Here is a 17,650-nt window from a genome sequence, read left to right on the forward strand (position 1 = left end):
CCCCCCTATAAATAAACCTCAAAGACTTCTATGAAATATTTTGAAGAAAGCTATGAGGGGTCAACGAACACTCAACCGAGTGCTGTCATGTAATACAAGCTCAAAAATATTCATTGAAAAAAATGAATGTATAGGTTGCGTATATTTTGATTTAAAGGAGAGAGCTTTGAGAGAGCAAGGAGACCAAACAAAAGCTTGTTTTGTTGTTATTCTCCAAAATTACACTTTTTAAGTCTTAGATTTTCACAGGCTGATTTTTTTCCTAAAAACGTGATGGTCAGTTTGATGATTTTTATTACTTTAGAAATATTTTGATGGTAGAAGAGCATACTGCTTTCAGGGGCCAAGACTCCAGGTAACAATGGGTGGCATCCAATTTTCCCTTCTCCATTAGCAATCCCTGCAGCTTCTGGTGAACAGAACATCTCACAGTCTAAATTGAACCACTGCTCAGAAGCTCTTTGAAGTCGCATTAGGGTTTTTGTTTCCAGTGTTTGGGAACATTATCTACCATATCATATACCAGAAAATGCTTATAGGTCATGTTCAGGTTTCTTTAAAGGGCCATATTTTGGGGTTTTTATTTCTTTCATTGTTGGTTGATGATAAATGAGTTTAATATTAATGTTGTATTCACACAAGACCATAAATATAATCATTTTCTTTGAATTGGCCAATTATTTAAAAAAACATCATATCTAACAAACAAGTTTTCTCATAAAGTTAAACTCTTTTTCCCCAAATCATCTCAATTATCTATTTTGAGTCTCTTTAGAAAGAAACTCATTTAGAAAAAGACTCACTTTTCTATAAGATTTAGGCCTAAAATTTTAATATCATTTGTAACAAAATTATGAAATATTTCAAACATGCTGAAAAGTATAATTTTGTAATGAGAATCAGTGTATCCACTATTCATTTGTAACTCCTAATTTTGCCTTATTTTGCTTCAGATTTCCCTTCTATTTTTCAATAAGGAAAACATTTTAGATGCAGTTGAAGTCCCATGTACCCATCCTTGACTACATTCACTCCCCTTTATTTCCAAAGGTGACAATTCCCTTGAACATGGTATTTATTATTCCCATGACTGTTGTACACTTTTTTACAGATAATGTGTTCGTATCAATGAACAGATTTGTTATGAAGGTTTTTACATAATATAAAATATCATTTGGCACATATTCTGGAACTTGTTTCTTTTATTAATATTGTTTGATTGAGATTTACGAATGCTGATAGATGCTAGTCTAATTCAATCATTACATTTTTATGTTGAAAAGTATATCAATAGATACATATGGAAGATTTTATCTACTCTCCTATTGTAGATCACCGATTCCAGAACTTTCAATATGGCAATGATGTAGTTCTTGAAAATGTATCCTTGTGTATATGGGTGAGAATTCCCTCTACAGTGTTTATCAAACGGAAATGCTGGATGAAGCAATATGTCTTTCTTAAAATTTACAGGATATTGCCAAAGTGCTTTGAAAAGAGAGAGAACTGATTTTTACTCCTACTGGCAGTGTTTGAGCATTCCAATCTCTCCATGCCCTCATGGACACTTGGTATTGTCAACTTTTAAAATTTTTGCTTAATCGAATAGTTGTGCATGACGTCTTAGAGAAAAGTAAGAGCTAGAAGGAAATTGATCACCTTCAGGTCAAGCCCAGTTCTTTAACAGACGATAAACTGTAGCCAAGATGGTAAACAACTTTTCTAAATTCATAGATTTAGTTCATGACAGGAAAGATGAGAACAGAAACTTTTTTTTTTTAAATAATTTTATTTATTTGTTTCTCCCCCAAAGCCCCAGCAGATAGTTGTATGTCATAGCTGCCCATCCTTCTAGTTGCTGTATGTGGGGCGCGGCCTCAGCATGGCCGGAGAAGTGGTGCCACCAGCAGCGGAGCGCACTTAACCACTAAGCCACCCACTAAGCCGGCACGAGAACAGAAACTTGCCTTAAACTCAGAATTCAGGTTGGGCTTTCATAGATTTCAATAGTTTATATTTGAGTGATTTGTAAGGAGAAAAACACATCTATTGTATTCTGCAGCGAACTTTAAGAATTGCATTCCATATTTTTATTGTCTTATTTCTCCCGTCCTATTTTTAGCAACTAGACAGATCCTGGGCATTTTGAATAGTGATTAAATGTTCACATTCCTAAATAATCAGCTGGATTTGATTTTATACCAAAAATAAGTTTCTAGATATCACCTATTAGTTTTTTCGAAACAATATGTTAGAGAGTTATCACTATTCTTGAGCTAATCACATAAAAAAGATGGCATTGCTTTTGATTTTTAAATTCTATTTTACATAACTTTGAGCAATAGATGTCACTGTTTTGCCAATAAAAATAACCATGAAATTATTTCATTTGATTATCTTTCTTCATAAACAACCCTTGCACTGAATAGATAAGTTACAAGGTTCTGGCAGAAAAATCTCAAACAGTGGCGGCATCTTTTAAATATTAATATTTGCTCGTGTTTTTGCTAAAAATCAAATTAATATACTTAATCCATTACTTTCTAAATCATGAATAACTAATCTAAAACTGCTCATTTTATGCCTTTATATTGATGTTTTGACAATTAGGTGTCATTACAAGGAAAGTTAGAATAAGGTTATTTTAAGAGTATGGGCTCAGGTCAGAGAAAGAAGCCTCTTGGAGTATGATTAACTATATTTTAAGTTGTTGTAATGTCTAGTAAGCTGACTTGATTGACAGGGAATCTATACAAAATGGAAATCAGAGCTAGAAAGGCAAGAAAGAAGAGGTATTGAAAGTAATGCAATTGGGTCCAGTTCTGAGGGATGGCCAAGTGATGGACTGTATTCCAAATCTCATGGCTGGAGTCAAGGCTGTATTCAAATTTATATCAGGGCCCGCCTGGTGGCTTAGTGGTTAAGTGCGTGTGCTCCGCTATTGGCAGCCCGGGTTCGGATCCCGGGCGCGCACCGACGCACTGCTTCTCCGGCCATGCTGAGGCCGCGTCCCACATACAGCAACTAGAAGGATGTGAAACTATGACATACAACTATCTACTGGGGCTTTGGGGAAAAAAAAAGGAGGAGGATTGGCAATGGATGTTAGCTCAGAGCTGGTCTTCCTCAGCAAAAAGAGGAGGATTAGCAAGGATGTTAGCTCAGGGCTGATCTTCCTCACAAAAAAAAAAAAAATTATATCAGTTTTGCATAAATGAATCAGAAGTTTTCAAGAAGCTAAGGTGAAGTTGCTAAGCCATTGGTAGCAGGAAGATGGCCTGGGAGAAACCGTGGAGAGTGTTAGAAGATTGTTAATGATAGTGCATATTTTTTACACCTGGCGCATATTACGGAGGAAGATTAAGTACAAGAAGGCTGTTAAAATTTCACATCTGTTCCTTAAGTTCTCTATTGATTGTAACATACTCTGCCAAAGCCCTAGGAAGTGTGTGCCTGACGCCAATAAAATGAATAAATGAATTCAGAAAGGTTGGTGAATGAGCAACAGCCAGGCCCTGAATCGAACAAGCTGTATATCCTAATTGTATTTGTAAAGTGGTTTAGGATTGATGAAGCACTTTCACACTTATTATCCAGGCTGCTCTCTGACTCCTCAGCGCATTGCAAAGTGACTTCTGGACCAACCATTTCACTCAAGCTGATCTCACAAATGTTATTAATGACCTACAAATTGTCAAAAACCACTGACCTACTCTTAAGTCTTTATTATATTCAATCGCTGCTTTTTTTTTTAACATAATAAACTACTCTCTTCCTTTAAATTCTCTCCTCCCTTGCTTTCTTTTCCACTTTTTTTTTTTTTTTTGGTTTTTCTTCTTCTTTTCTGACCTCTCCTTCTTATCCTCCTTCATTATAATTTTCCACTCTCCTGTTCCTTAAATATTCATGTTCTCAGATTTCTGTCTCTGGTCCTTTTCTCTCTGAATAATTTTCTGGATGATTTTGTTGGTGGAAAATATGTGAGCCACCTTATGTACAATTCATCATTCAACAAATATTTATTTTCCCCTATGTACCAGATGCTGTTTTAGGTGCTGGGGACACAGGAGTCAATAAGAATAACATTGTCTCTTCTCTCAGTCCTTTAGTTCTTATGAGGAAAAGGGCCTGTGTGGGAATATATTGAATTGTTGACTGATATATCTACACTTTCTCCTTCATTGCCCTCACCCTTCAACACATTTTCTTGTACTCTCTGTCCCTACCCTAGCAGCTAGGAAATTATGGGATCACACCTTTTAGGAGAGAGTTGTTAACATACAAATTCAAGGAAAAAGAAATGGGTCAATATTCTATTTTTGAGTATTAAAATAGACTTTTGGAACTGACAATAGAGACCATGGTCTTTCAAGAAAAGGCTTTTAGAAGTTCAAGAGGACAAGTTTTTGATTTTCTAAAATATAGACCTGTTGGACTCATGCCATAAAGTTTATTCCATAAACAACAGAGTTTTTCCTGCCTGCTTGCCCAAATAAGATCCTAGGGGTATTGAGTGGGAGAGCACAAGAGAGGGATGATAGAGGGACAGGTGTGATCTGTGTCCTCTTCCCCTTGAGCCGTATCCTAAAGGGTAGTGGTAAAACCCGACAATGATTTAAGGACCCAAGGAGCAATATGTTCAGATTCCTGGTTGGGTTCCTAGATGCTGATAAGTCCTCTACAAGTGTAGAGACAGCTGCATATGGCCAAGTAATGGCTGATTCCAACCTACAGAGCCTCAGGGCAGGTCTTTGGAAGATGGCAGCTGAGAGCCAAATGTTTTCCTCTAGGGCTGACTGTGGCAGAGATGTAATATGGATGCCAAAGGACCTAGAGGAGCCCTGTGGCTAAGCCAAATGAATAGCATTAGCAGGTGTGCCATGGAGTTTCTTGCTAGAGCTCAGGTTGGAAAGCTGAGGCCAGGTGGGTGTCAATGTGAAGCTATAACATCTTCCTTAGACCAACTGTTTGCCAGTACAAGCAAATGCCGAAGTCTAGGCATTCACTTGTGACCACTGCCCACATGAAAATTTTACTTTCTGCCATTGGGCAGAATGATTTCTCAAAATAGATTGATTTTTTTAAAAAAAAAACAAAGCAAGCTATACTTTTTATCCTCTTAGGTAGGTGAAATTGATGGAAAATAGAAATATCCCCACACCAGTGTTGAGTACATACAAAGTGTCAGGGATCATGTGAGATGCTAATGATATAAACTGAGTAAGACATTGTCCCTGCCCTCAAGGAGCCTAAATTTTATTGAGAAAGACAACTTTGAGCCAGCTTCTGGCTGATTTCTCTTTATTTACACCAAAAAATTCAGCCCACATACTGCTTTGAATGTCCATCCTTTGATTTTAGGTCTACCGGTTTCCTCTTTCATCATTCCAGACTTAGAGATGGATCACTTTTTGAGGTTTTACCCTGTCCCTTTGCATAAATTAACCATCAACTTCTATATTTCCATAGCACGTTTTATACCAGGAGAACACATTTTTGGTATATTTCTCAATTTTGCAAGGCTTTGTCTCATTTAAATGATAAGCTCCTTCAAGGCAGGAGCAATTATATACCCAAGTTTCTGTCTTTAGCATCTAGTACATAGAAGATTATCAATAAAATCTTGTATCTTTTGAAACTTTTTATGTTGATTCTCCAAAATCACCCTGGGAGATTAGTGTTCTATTCTTAGACTTTCATTTTTTTTTAACAGATTTGAACATAATGAAGAATATAGAGGGTCAAATAACTTGTCTGAAGTCACACAGCTACTAGATGGTAAAGCTTTAAATCAAACGCAGAATATCTGACTCTAAATCTGGCATTGTTGCTCACTTAGTACATTTGGTTTCAATCTCAGCATTTAGAACCATGTCCAAATAGTCAGTATAAGATTGACCAGTTAGATTCACTAATGTGGACCAGTGTCATCTTCTTTTTCTGGTCCTCACAGACCTTATAACAAATATGAGCCTGAGCATGGTATATTAACTGGTACTGTGTCGTAACTTTCATTTTCAATTATTTCAGTGTAAAACCATTTGTAGTTGTTGCTTTGATGATTTCTCCCCTTTTCCCTGTCCTGATTATTCCATTCATTTCCTTTGCTACCATTCAAGCCCTTGTGCTCTTGCTGAGTGGTAGACAGCTTCATGTATGTTCAGGATCACCTCAAACACACAAGTGCAGAAGGCTGCCTACGTCTGCCTGATTTTTATCCTCAATTATTGATTTGGTTCCATATCTCCTTTAAGCCATTAAAACCCTCTGTCCTTTTTATTCTTTTTAATTTCTGAGATCACTTTTATTTAAGATTAGAAAGGAAATGCCTTGAATAGGAAAAAAAAATCACACTTCAGGAAAGTGATGTGCTAAGGTTTTCTATCAGCAGTTACTCTTGTGGAGAATAAAAAGAATTGCACAAATCCTTCATAAATGACAGGTTTGCTTTGAAGATAATATTTTCTGCACTTTGAGTAACAGCAATTTTGACATTTTTTTCTTAAGCGGCACATGCTAGAAACTGTTTCTGCTATTAGAATGATATTTTAAATCAGTAATCGAATTGCAATGAAAAAATAATTCATTCATTCATTTAACCAGCATATAAATATTTATCTAGGACTCTCATACTGTTTTATTATAAAGATTGTTAAAAATAATTTTACTGAAAAAAGTAATATAATAGTGTAAAACCTTACTATTACAGATTAATTGAGGGAAAGAGAATTTGAAATTATGAAATCTTAAGTTCAGTATTTTAAAAGCAGTTTTATTAATTGCAAGTTCATGCAGCAATTCAAAATAAGTTTGTCCACTACAGGAATGGAGAAAAGCTACTTTAATTAATAGATAAGCATAGCTTGTAATTAGCATGTCAACTTTTTGTGTGCAAATGGATGTTTCCAAAGTACTGAAAGTATTTATTTTTCTCGCTTTAGGAGCCCTGACATTTTCTAGAAAATCTTGTTAAAGCATTAATTTACTTTACAATCCTTTTTTTTTTTTTTAACTTCAGGACATCTGTGTGAACTGCCAGCAATTCTCTTTTAGTGGACCCCAATTAATTTATTTTCTGAGTTTTTCATTTACATAATATCTTATTTTCTGATGTTCATATTAAATTTTGTGATATGTTTTGAGATCATTTCAAGTACCATCTATATTCTCAGAAAAAATTAACATCAGTGGAAATATTAATCTGTACTTGTTAAAGAAGAATGGCAACTCAACAGAAGCAATTATACTAAGACTAGTTAGCAAGCGATTTTTTACTGAAGGAGAGATTTTAAGTTGTGTTCTGCAGATGTAGATGTAAGAATTCACGGGAAAAATTTATGACTATATATATGTGTGTATATGTGTACACACACACACACAAACATAAATAGGTCTGTTTACACGGCCCTCCCAAAGGAAGAGTTAAGAAAATCTGTGGATGAATTGCTCTCAGGACTTTCCTTCATTTTTCCTCAATTTCCAAACTTCCAACAGATGAGCAAAAACTAGTTAAAAACCCACTAATAACTAATATCTATCTCTCCAGCGGGCAGATGATACATTGTCCTGTAGTCTCTGTATCCACTTTCCAACAATGGGTACTATTGGTTACCTATATTGACATGCTGCTCTCCCTTTCTTGCTAAGTTTCAATATAGAATAAAAATCCCCTTAATTTGGTTGAGATTTATTAGAACTTATTAGAATAAATTTCATTGATATGTAGTATGTCTACAAAGTCATGATAAAATGCATAAATCATTAGTCATGGTATTTATGTCAACAAATATCATCAAGATAGAGTAACAAGCTATCTTACTAAGGGCACAATACATTTGAATAAAATATCAAATTACAGCGGTTTAGGAAGGCATCAAAGAATAAAAAGGCAGTCAGGCCATAAGGGTCTAAATTGCAGAGAGCTATAGAGACAGAAAGTAGATTAGTGATTGCCTACGGCTGGGCATTTGTGTATTAAGGAATGATGCCTAAGGAGTCCAGGATTTCTTTTCGTGGTATAAAATGTTTTAAAATTGATTGTGGTGATGGATGCACAACTCTGTGAATATACTAAAAGACAAAGATACTAAAAAAAAAACAATATCACAGAGGCTGGCCCGGTGGCGTAGCTGTTAACGTGCTCTGCTCTGGCAGCCCGGGGTTTGCCGGTTCAGACCCTGGGGGTGGACTTAACGCATTGCGCATCAGGACATGCTGACGTGGCGTCCCACATAGAGCAACTAGAAGGATGTACAACTATGACATACAACTATCTACTGGGGCTTTGGGGAGGAAAAAAGGAAAAAAAAGGAGGAAGATTGGCAACAGATGTTAGCTCAGGGCCAATCCTTCTCAAAAAAAAAAAAAAAAAGATCAGAGAACTACATTGAGATGGTCGCTGCATTCACTGCTGTTTTTCCCCCTTGGGGCATTTGCTGATCCTTGACCGTGAACAGTAAGCCCAAGCAAAGCAGTAGCCAAGCAAATATTGTTGCAGTCTCACAGGAACACAGACTCATTGGTGTCCAAGATCGAAGTTTAAGTCTGCTAAAGCCAACAGGACTGATTTTGGAGAAAAGGGGACCATAGAGAAGTGAGACATACATTCTGCATGCAAATTCTCCTTCAGGTATTTGCTAACTCTAAAGCTGTGCAAACACAGGACACTATTCAAAAGAGAAAAAACATAAAGCAGTTGAAAAGAGACTCAAAATCTTAGCAGATAATTTAGCAAGTTCATAGTTTTGGGAAGGCAAGATTCCATAAAGGTGGAGAATTTCAATTAAGATGTCAGACATGCTACACTCTAACATTAAGGGTAAACCAGTACTGTGGATCAACGTGCCCTCACTCGATGGGTCTTCAGAAAGAAAAATAATTCCTCTTTGAAGAAATATGACATCATCCAGAACTTGCACATTATCGCATACGTGAATATTCAGTATTCAATCAAAACTTACTAGATATGCTAACAAAAAGTACCAAATAACTGAAATCAACAAGAGAAACAGACAATTAAAAGGCCATCAGGTAAGCCAGATATCACCAAAGAGTAGAGATCTATTTAAAGAGCCAAATGGACATCCTAGAACTGATAATAAAAGCTGAAGTTTTAAAATTTAATGCATAAGTTTAATAGAAGACCAGACATAGAGGATTAATGACGTGAAAGATAGGTCATTAGATAATATCCAGATTGAAGCATTAAGAGACAAATAAATAAAAACTAGATAAAATAGTATGAGATATGTAGAACACAATGAAAACTACTAACATATTTGTAATTAGAGCCCAAGGAGAAAAGATATAGAAAGAGATAGAAACAATATTTGGAGGGATAAAGTTGGATAATTTTCCAAAACTGACAAAGAGTATTGTGACAGATTAGAAAGTTCTACGAAACACAAGAAGAAGAAATAAAAAGAAAACTACAACTTGTCACATCATAGAAAAAACAGTGCTGATAATCAAAGACAACAGAAAAACTTAAAAGTTCCTTCAAAGGACAGTTAATTTTTTTTATTGAGATCATAATAGTTTATAACATTGTGAAATTTCAGTTGTACATTATTATTTGTCAGTCACCATATAGATGTGGCCCTTCACCCCTTGTGCGCCCTTCAACCACCTTCCCCCTGGTAACCACTAAACTGTTCTCTCTAGGACAGTTAATTTTTAATAGAAATGGCAGAATGAATAAAACAAAAGAATGACACCTTTACAGTGCTAAAAAACACAACAGGAAAAAAATAGAAGAATAGCTAATCAAAATTTCTATAAACAACAAAAATAGGTGTCAAAAATGAAGGTGAAATAATGACTAAATATTTAGACTGAGAGCCGGCATCACCAATAAATGTACTCTTGTATCCATATATTTGAATTATTCAAGAAGAAAAATGATCTCAAATGGACACATGATAAATTAGTAAAGAATTAAGAACATCAGAAAAAACAAATGAATAATTTAAATGAATATTCACTGTTTATAATGATGTATTAAAAACATAAAAATATATGTAGAATTAAATAACAAAAATTAAAGCTGAGAAAGGAATAATGAGTTAAAATATTTTAAGATGGTTTCATTTCCAGGAAGAAATAAAAATACAACTTAATATTAAAGATGTATGCTATAATTTCCAAGGTGACTATAAATGAAGAGCATGAGAATATATAGCTGGAAAGCAACTAGAGGGGAAATAATGAACTATGAAATAAAAATAACTTGATTAATATAAAGGGAGGAAAAAATGGGGAAAAATAATTAAATACAGTGTGGATAATAGGAAACAAATAATACTCTCATAACCATAAACCTAAATATATCAGGAGTTACATTAAATGTGAATAGATGAGATGCTCTAATTAAAAGACAAAGATTATAATCTGGGTTAAAATAAAACAAAATGAATTAGAACCATCTATATATTGTTTATGAAAAACAAATATTAACTGTAAAGAACAGAGAGATTCAAAATAAAAGAATGGTAAAAATACATATCATGCAAATGCAAACGGAAAGAAGACTATTATATCTATACTAATATTAGAAAATGCAGAATTTAAGGCAGAGAAAATTATAAGGGACAAAGAGGGAAACTTCAGGGCCGGCTCTGTGGCTTGGCGGTTAAGTGCGCGCGCTCTGATGCTGGCGACCCGGGTTCGGATCCCGGGAGCGCCCCGAGGCACCACTTCTCCCTCCAACACGAGGCCGGGTCCCACGTACAGCAACTAGAAGGATGTGAACCTATGACATACAACTGTCTACTGGGGCTTTGGGGGGAAAAAACTGAATAAATAAAATCTTTAAAAAAAAAAAAAAAAAAAAAAAAGAGGGAAACTTCATAATGTTAGAACTGTGAATTCAACAGGAATATATAACAACTCTAAATTTACATGCAACTAGTAACAGCCTCAAAATATATAAAGTGAAAACTGTCAGAACTAAAAGGAGAAATAGATAAGCCTATAATCAAAGTTTAAGAATTTAATATCTGTCTTGGTAACAAATAAAAATCACTAAGTGTTACAGAAGATTTGAGCAACATGATTTACAAACATGACCTAAAAATTGTAGGAATATAGTAATTGTTATTAATAACTCATTGATAAAATAAATGAAAAATTTAAAAAGTGAATATTTTGAATATTGGAGTATTCAATCTTTTGAATAATAAAAATGGCATATAATGTAGATGAATCATGGTTTAAAGAAAATTTATATCTTAAAAGCATTAAAAAAGCTGATAAATTCATGATCCAAGTATAGAGATCACAAAGTTTTAAAAAAGTGGAAATAAAAAGAAAGAAGGAAAAATGGAGTTAATAAAATAGAAAGCATATTCACAATAGAGAAAATAAAATAGCCAGGAATTGTTTCTTTGAAAAGATAAACATAATTTATAAATATACTGTAGATTTGATTCAGGGAAAAAAAAGGCACAACTTAATAGCAGGAATGAAAAAATTAGAAACCAATAATATGGACATTAAAGACAATGAGTATACTCTATGGTTCTATGGTAAAAATTAATACAACTTATTAAAGCTGGCATAAGGAAAAATACTAGATCTAAATCTGAATGATCTTATATCCACTAAATACATTGAATTGGTAAAATCTTCCCATAAAGAGAACTCTGGGTGAAATAAGACTCATGGAGTCCGCAAGATGATGGACTAGATGGTCCCAGCTCTTGCCCCTCCCAATAAACAATGATATGACAGCCATCCATAGACAAAAATGCCTTTGCAGAAGCTTTAGGAGGGTGTGAACCCCCACCCCTATGCCCCCTTGCGAAGCCCAAGACTGCAGGGAGTTGCTTTGAGAAGGCAAGTCATGCTCTAGTGACAGGTTTGTCAAACATGGTGCCAGTTGCAGACTGAAAGAAGCCCCATATCCCTATGGACTTAGCCCCACTTGGCCCTGGTCCTGCAACTAGCCCCATCTGCACTGACCCTGGAGGCATGCAGATGAGCAGGACCTAGCTCCAGTCAGAGCCCAAACAATAGTTTTAGAAGATAATGAAGGAGAATATCATTATGATTTGGGGTAGATAGAGATTTATTAAATAGGGCTTAACTAGTAAATAAAAAATTGATAACTTAAACTTCATTAAATCTATAAGCTTCTGATCATCAAAAGACACCATTAAGAGAGTGAATAGGAATTCCATAGACTGGTAGAAGATATTTGCAGAACATGTATCTAAAGAAAAACTCACATCCGGAATACATATATTGCACAAAAGAGAATGGCTAAATAGCCAGTGAGCATAAGCAAAGATGCTCAACATTGGTCATCAGGGAAAAAAAAAACAAAAACAAATTAAAATCCTAACGAGATATCTTTCCATATACATCAGAAGGCATAAAATTAAAGAGTTTTTAAAAATAACAATACTGAGTGTAAGAAAACATATAGAAGGACCATAATTTTTATGAAATGCTGGTGGTTGTGTAAAATTGGTACAAGTCCTTTGAAAAACTCCTTGGCATGACTTATATATGGAATATACACGTTATGGATCCAAGAATTCCATTCTTAGGCATACTTAACAAATAATTTGTGTCAAAGGACATGTGTAAGAATACTCATAGCATCATTGCTTAAAATAGAAATAACACAATTTTTCAACAAGAGTAAAATTTATAAATTATGAGGTATTTATGCAGTGGAACATAATAGAATAATGTAAAAAGGACAGGTCACAGATAATTTTGATTGAAAGAAACAAAACTGAGATGCAAGTGTATCTAGTGTATCATACCATTCATATGAAAAAAATCACATTTTTTTCTAAAGAGGCACACTTATCTATGATAATTTTAGTCAGGATAGCCATTATCTTTGATGTAGGAAGTGATGAGTAAAAGGAGGCAAGAATGAGCCTTCTGGAACACTGGTTATGTTCTATATCTTGATATATGTGATGGTTACACAGGTGTATTCACTTTGTAAACATTCATGGAACCATATAGTTATGATTTGTGCACTTCACTGTATGTTATACTTCATTAAAAAATAAAATACAGAATTGATGTTATTGATATCAGAATGTTGAAATTCCTAGTAGGCTACTCAAAGTTTTGTGTGTGGCAAGAGTGTTGGAGGGTGGGGGGGGGGGTGGGAAGGTGCAGGTGGTAATAGAACAACAAGGACAATGACAAGAACAAGAACAATAATAAATAAACACTAATCATTGGCATAGAAGATGGGCAGGAGGCAGGGAGGAAATAAAACCCCCCTCCAATCTTGTGAAGTAGGTGCTATAATTACCCTGGTTCATAAAGAAGGAAACAGATCAGTGAGGCTAATTTATTTGCTTAAAATTACAGAGATCTATACACTAGAGCTGGGACTGGAACACAGGCAAGATTCTTAATCCCAGACTGTTTCATTGCATACAAAAATAACTTAGATTAAAAGCCTCTCATTTTGAAAGGAAGATGATCTTATGCTAAAGGAAGACACATTTCCAAAATTGTTTGGTTTAATAATAATATATAACTTCACCTGCATAGATAAAGCAGCAGAGGGAAAAAATATTTAGAGCCTGTGATATTGACTAATTACTAAAGACCAGATGTTCCTGATGATTCTGACTGTTTACATTGATAGCTTTTGATGGACATTACTATTCTACTCGATGCTAGAGTCATGCATCAGTTTTCCTTAGTGTCAGTGAGGCCTTTGCAACTTAGAGGGAAATATTTGAGATGAATAGGCCATGTCTGCCAAAGGTAGTAACAGAATTTGGATACTAATTTTCTGTGTTCCCAAATTTCCCCAATCTGCCATGTACTTTCTTTCCAAATCATTCCATTTTATTCTTTAAAAAAGAGTTTGGAACTGCCCAACTTGGAACAAAAAGATCCTTAATTATTTTTTATAGCATTCATAAATATGTTTGCTGAAGGTAGATGTGATGTGTATTAGATTATTTAGTATATTTATATTTACATAATTACCTTTTTTTTTTTTGCAGAAGGTTGGACTTTGCGATCCCTGAATCAGGAAATTTTACTCCTTATTCAGTTGATCTAAGGCATTGATATTTCCCACATTCCCTGTGAGGGCTTTAAGGACGTGTCCCACTTCAGGCCTGAATTTTTCTACTACTTTGCTGACTTGTTCCCTACCCTAATTTGATAGAGGAAGGCTTTTTACATGAATCATGTAAGCACAAAATTTGGTAAAGAGAGTGAGAGAAAAAAAAAGCTTAAAGACACCATAGTTAACAAAGCCAATGCTTATGCAACACACACACACACTTTATTTTACCGCTCTCAGGAAGCTAAGTACTTCACAATTTCAACTCAAAGATTAAAAAAAAAATCCATCTCAGTTCTAGGCTCTCACACAGAGTCTATAAAGAAAATCACTCCCTTCCCAACCCCCAAGTATGACTAGAGCTTAAAAACCATTAGAACCTACACATCAATGCAACAGAAAGATTCATGAACGGGTATCGTTAGGCTTACTCCATTGTGTACCTCAAGGTGTGTTCCAACTCTAGTCCCTTTAATCTGCAGTATTTTGCTTTCCTCGCGACAAATTTAGGGCATCTGCTTTTATCACAGCTAGGTTCTTCTACAGCAGGGTTTCTGAACCTTGGTCCTATTGGTATTTTCAACCAGATAATGACTTGTTGTGAGAGGCTGCCCAGTACATCGCAGGATGTTTAACAGCGTCTCTATCCCTCTACTCACTACATGCCAGTATCGCTGCCTCCCTCACCCTCAGTTTTGACAACTGAAAATGTTTCCAGACATTGCCAAATGTCCCTGGGAGGCAAAATGGTTCCCACTTGAGAACCACTGTCCTACGGAATGAAAACAAACTACAAAAACACAGAGGAGGAAGAAAGAAGACATTTCTGACAAGCGTATTTTAAGATGCTTTAAGCTTTCCGGGAAGATCTTTATATCTAGACAATTTAGACAATTTTTCTTTATAAGAGAGGTAGGAACTGCAGCACTGTATTCATCATTTCAGATCTGATCTCTCGTCAGTGGCTTCGTCATACTTGCTCTTCTTTTGGAGGTCAGCTTGTAATAATTTCAGTTTCTTTTGAATCTCAGCCAGAATATCTATTTTCTGCTCCAAAATGGACAATAACTGTGCAACGCAAAAATCAGCATCAGCGTTTACCCCATCAGCTGTCTCCCGGATATTCCCCGGCCCTTGGCTTGATTTCTTCCACGAAGTTGTTGTATCCTCCATTAATGGAGAGGATACTGTTTCAGTTTCTTTAGTCTTTTCCTGCTCCTCTCTCTGGATACATGGTATTTTAATAAATTCATCCCTCTGAAGGGACATTTCTGAATTTCTAATGTCATTTTCCAACATCTCGGGCACCTCATGTGCAACTGGACAGAGACGATGGTGGGGCCTTAAATGTAGAGTTAATTCTTTTACTCTATTTGCATATCTTAAAGTGTTGAGGGTGTTTTCGCAAGAGGCCATCCCTGGAGAGATAGTAGCAATCATGCAAGTGGAGGAGTTCTGGCCTATGAAGGAGTCCCGGAGCACCTGTGTGAGTTTGCTGGCTCTGAATGGGGTATGGGACTTGTTCTGACCCAAAGCCCGGATGCATTCTTTGAGCACCAGGAGACTCTTGTTGATCTCCGCCCCTTCCAGCTGCCTTTTCCGGTTGGCCTTGGCAGTGTCTGCTCCCCTTTCGTTCCCAGCTAAGTCAACGAGGGAAAACTTGCCATGCAGTTTCCCTTGCGACTTCAGAATGATCTGGAAGATGGCGTGGCTCCTGGAAGAGTGGGCATTGACAGATGTCTGTCCTGAAGTCCGGCAGCTGTTCCCTAGTTCCACGAGGTTCAGCACGTCCTCCACACAACACACCTCCTGCTCCCGCAGCCCGACCACCTGGATTTGCTGATGGCCATCCTCAAGGACTTGCAGCTGCTTCTTCCAGTTCAACAAATCATACACCTTGCCCCCATAAATCTCAAAAAATGTCCCATAGACTTTGAGGTCTAGCTTCTCATAAGCTAAGGTTTTGAGCAGGAGGAAGACATCCTGCGCCACCAGGGCGTAAATGCCTTTGGAACAGTCTTGGTCCCTTCCAGAAGAGGCTCCACCCATGGTGTGCGTTTTCCCACTGCCCGTCTGCCCGTAGGCAAAGCAAGTGGCCATACCCTTGAGGAAGATGGACTCCACCAGCGGCTGGGCGGTGAACTGGTACACTAACTCGTTGGAGGCGGTGTCATCGAAGGCATGGTCGAAGCAGAAGGTCTGGTTCTCCAGGTAGCGGGTGAGGTCCACCTTTTGCTTGGACTCGTGTACCATGACCACCGTGTCGGAGGGGATCGTGATGATATCCAGGTCCTTCATGGCGGTCTCTCGCTGGTTGAGAGGCCGCTTCCTCACGCAGACGCAGATGCGAGGGTCTTCCCGCGGCTCCGGGCGGGACACCTTGCTGCGGTCCAGGCGGCTGCGGTACTCTTGGATCATGCGCATCACCTCGTAGTTGGGGTGTCCCGTGCTGACGCCGAGGGCTCGTTGGGCTCTGATCTCCAGCTGCAGCCGCCTGCGCTTCTCCCGTTGCTTTTGCAGTTTCTCAATTTCCCGAAGGCAGGGAGACTTCTTCCGCTTCATCAGGCAAGGATTGCTGGGGACTCTCACAGCCAGGCTGTCCCCTGAGGGCGTTTCGTTTTTCTGGGGGTTTGTCGCAATCCACCGCGTGGCCATACGCTGGTCCCCGATGGCCGGAGAGGGCGCTAGAGGCAAGGGCGGCAACGACCTGGGCGGAGTGCGGTGTTCAGAAGAGACCAGCGCTGGATTCAACAGGAATATTGTCTCTAGATCAATCTTCTTGCCTTTTTTGACTCCTTTTTCGACCCACTCTACCGTGACCCAAGCATTTTCTCTTTTGCTGTCTGTGACTACAGCGCGGTGGATCCGCCCGTCGCTGCGCTGGATGGCCACACAGATGCCCGCTTGAATTTCTCTGAAGTGCGGCTTCAAGGGTTTCAAGGACGAGAGGCGCGAGGTGACAGGGAGGCATAACTGGCTGGCCATGGTGAATGATGGAGGTGTCAAAGCTCACTTCCGGGGTCCCCTGGGGTTGGAGCAGCAGGACCTGAGCCCGAGCCAGCGTCAAGCGCCTAGAGCACTGAGTGCGCGTGCGGTTTGCACCGAGCTTTGTGAGCCACAAGCACTAGGCGCCCGGGGTCACTCACGTCACAAAGGGATGGGGAGCAGAGGCCGCGGAGCCTAGGGCCTCTCGGTAAAAGGTGGAGGGCAAAAAATCACGTTCGTGATGCTAGGTGCCAGGTGCACAGGCAGCTAGAATAGAGAAATTGTTCTCTGCCACTGAGAGCGTAGGGATCAGAGTTGGGAGTGGGGTATACATTCCGTGGACATTTTTGCCCAAGCTTTAGAAACGTCCATTCTCCCCTAGAGTGTTGACCTGCAGTCTCAAAGCTAATTGCTTTAGTTTGAGAACCGGGGAATGTTATCTTAACCTTCAGCCTTCCAGTGATCAGTGGGAACAAGGGAGGGTGGAGCTGTTTGCAAATCACGGGCTTCTGAGGGCCTGATCCGAGAGAACTTCCCGGAACCTGCCATCTTTCTTCCAGCCCGCACCCCCTTTAAAACTTGTTTAACAGTCACAACTTAAAGTTATTC

General features: G+C 37.8%; 1 protein-coding gene across 1 annotated transcript; it reads right to left on the bottom strand.

The window, feature by feature from the left end:
* Positions 1-14,992: 14,992 nt before the first annotated feature.
* KIF2B (kinesin family member 2B) lies at positions 14,993-17,041 on the bottom strand. Its single transcript, XM_004434741.3, has one exon. It carries the CDS (start codon positions 17,039-17,041, stop codon positions 14,993-14,995), a length of 2,049 nt encoding a protein of 682 aa, XP_004434798.2.
* Between the last annotated feature and the right edge of the window lie 609 nt (positions 17,042-17,650).

The sequence above is a fragment of the Ceratotherium simum genome, chromosome 16 (assembly GCF_057802395.1).
Source record: "Ceratotherium simum simum isolate JZ-2026a chromosome 16, ASM5780239v1, whole genome shotgun sequence".
NCBI classification, from domain to species: domain Eukaryota; kingdom Metazoa; phylum Chordata; class Mammalia; order Perissodactyla; family Rhinocerotidae; genus Ceratotherium; species Ceratotherium simum.

Bases quoted from the DNA above. Each gene is read 5' to 3' on its own strand.
- KIF2B (XM_004434741.3), bottom strand. From the start codon at position 17,041: ATGGCCAGCCAGTTATGCCTCCCTGTCACCTCGCGCCTCTCGTCCTTG.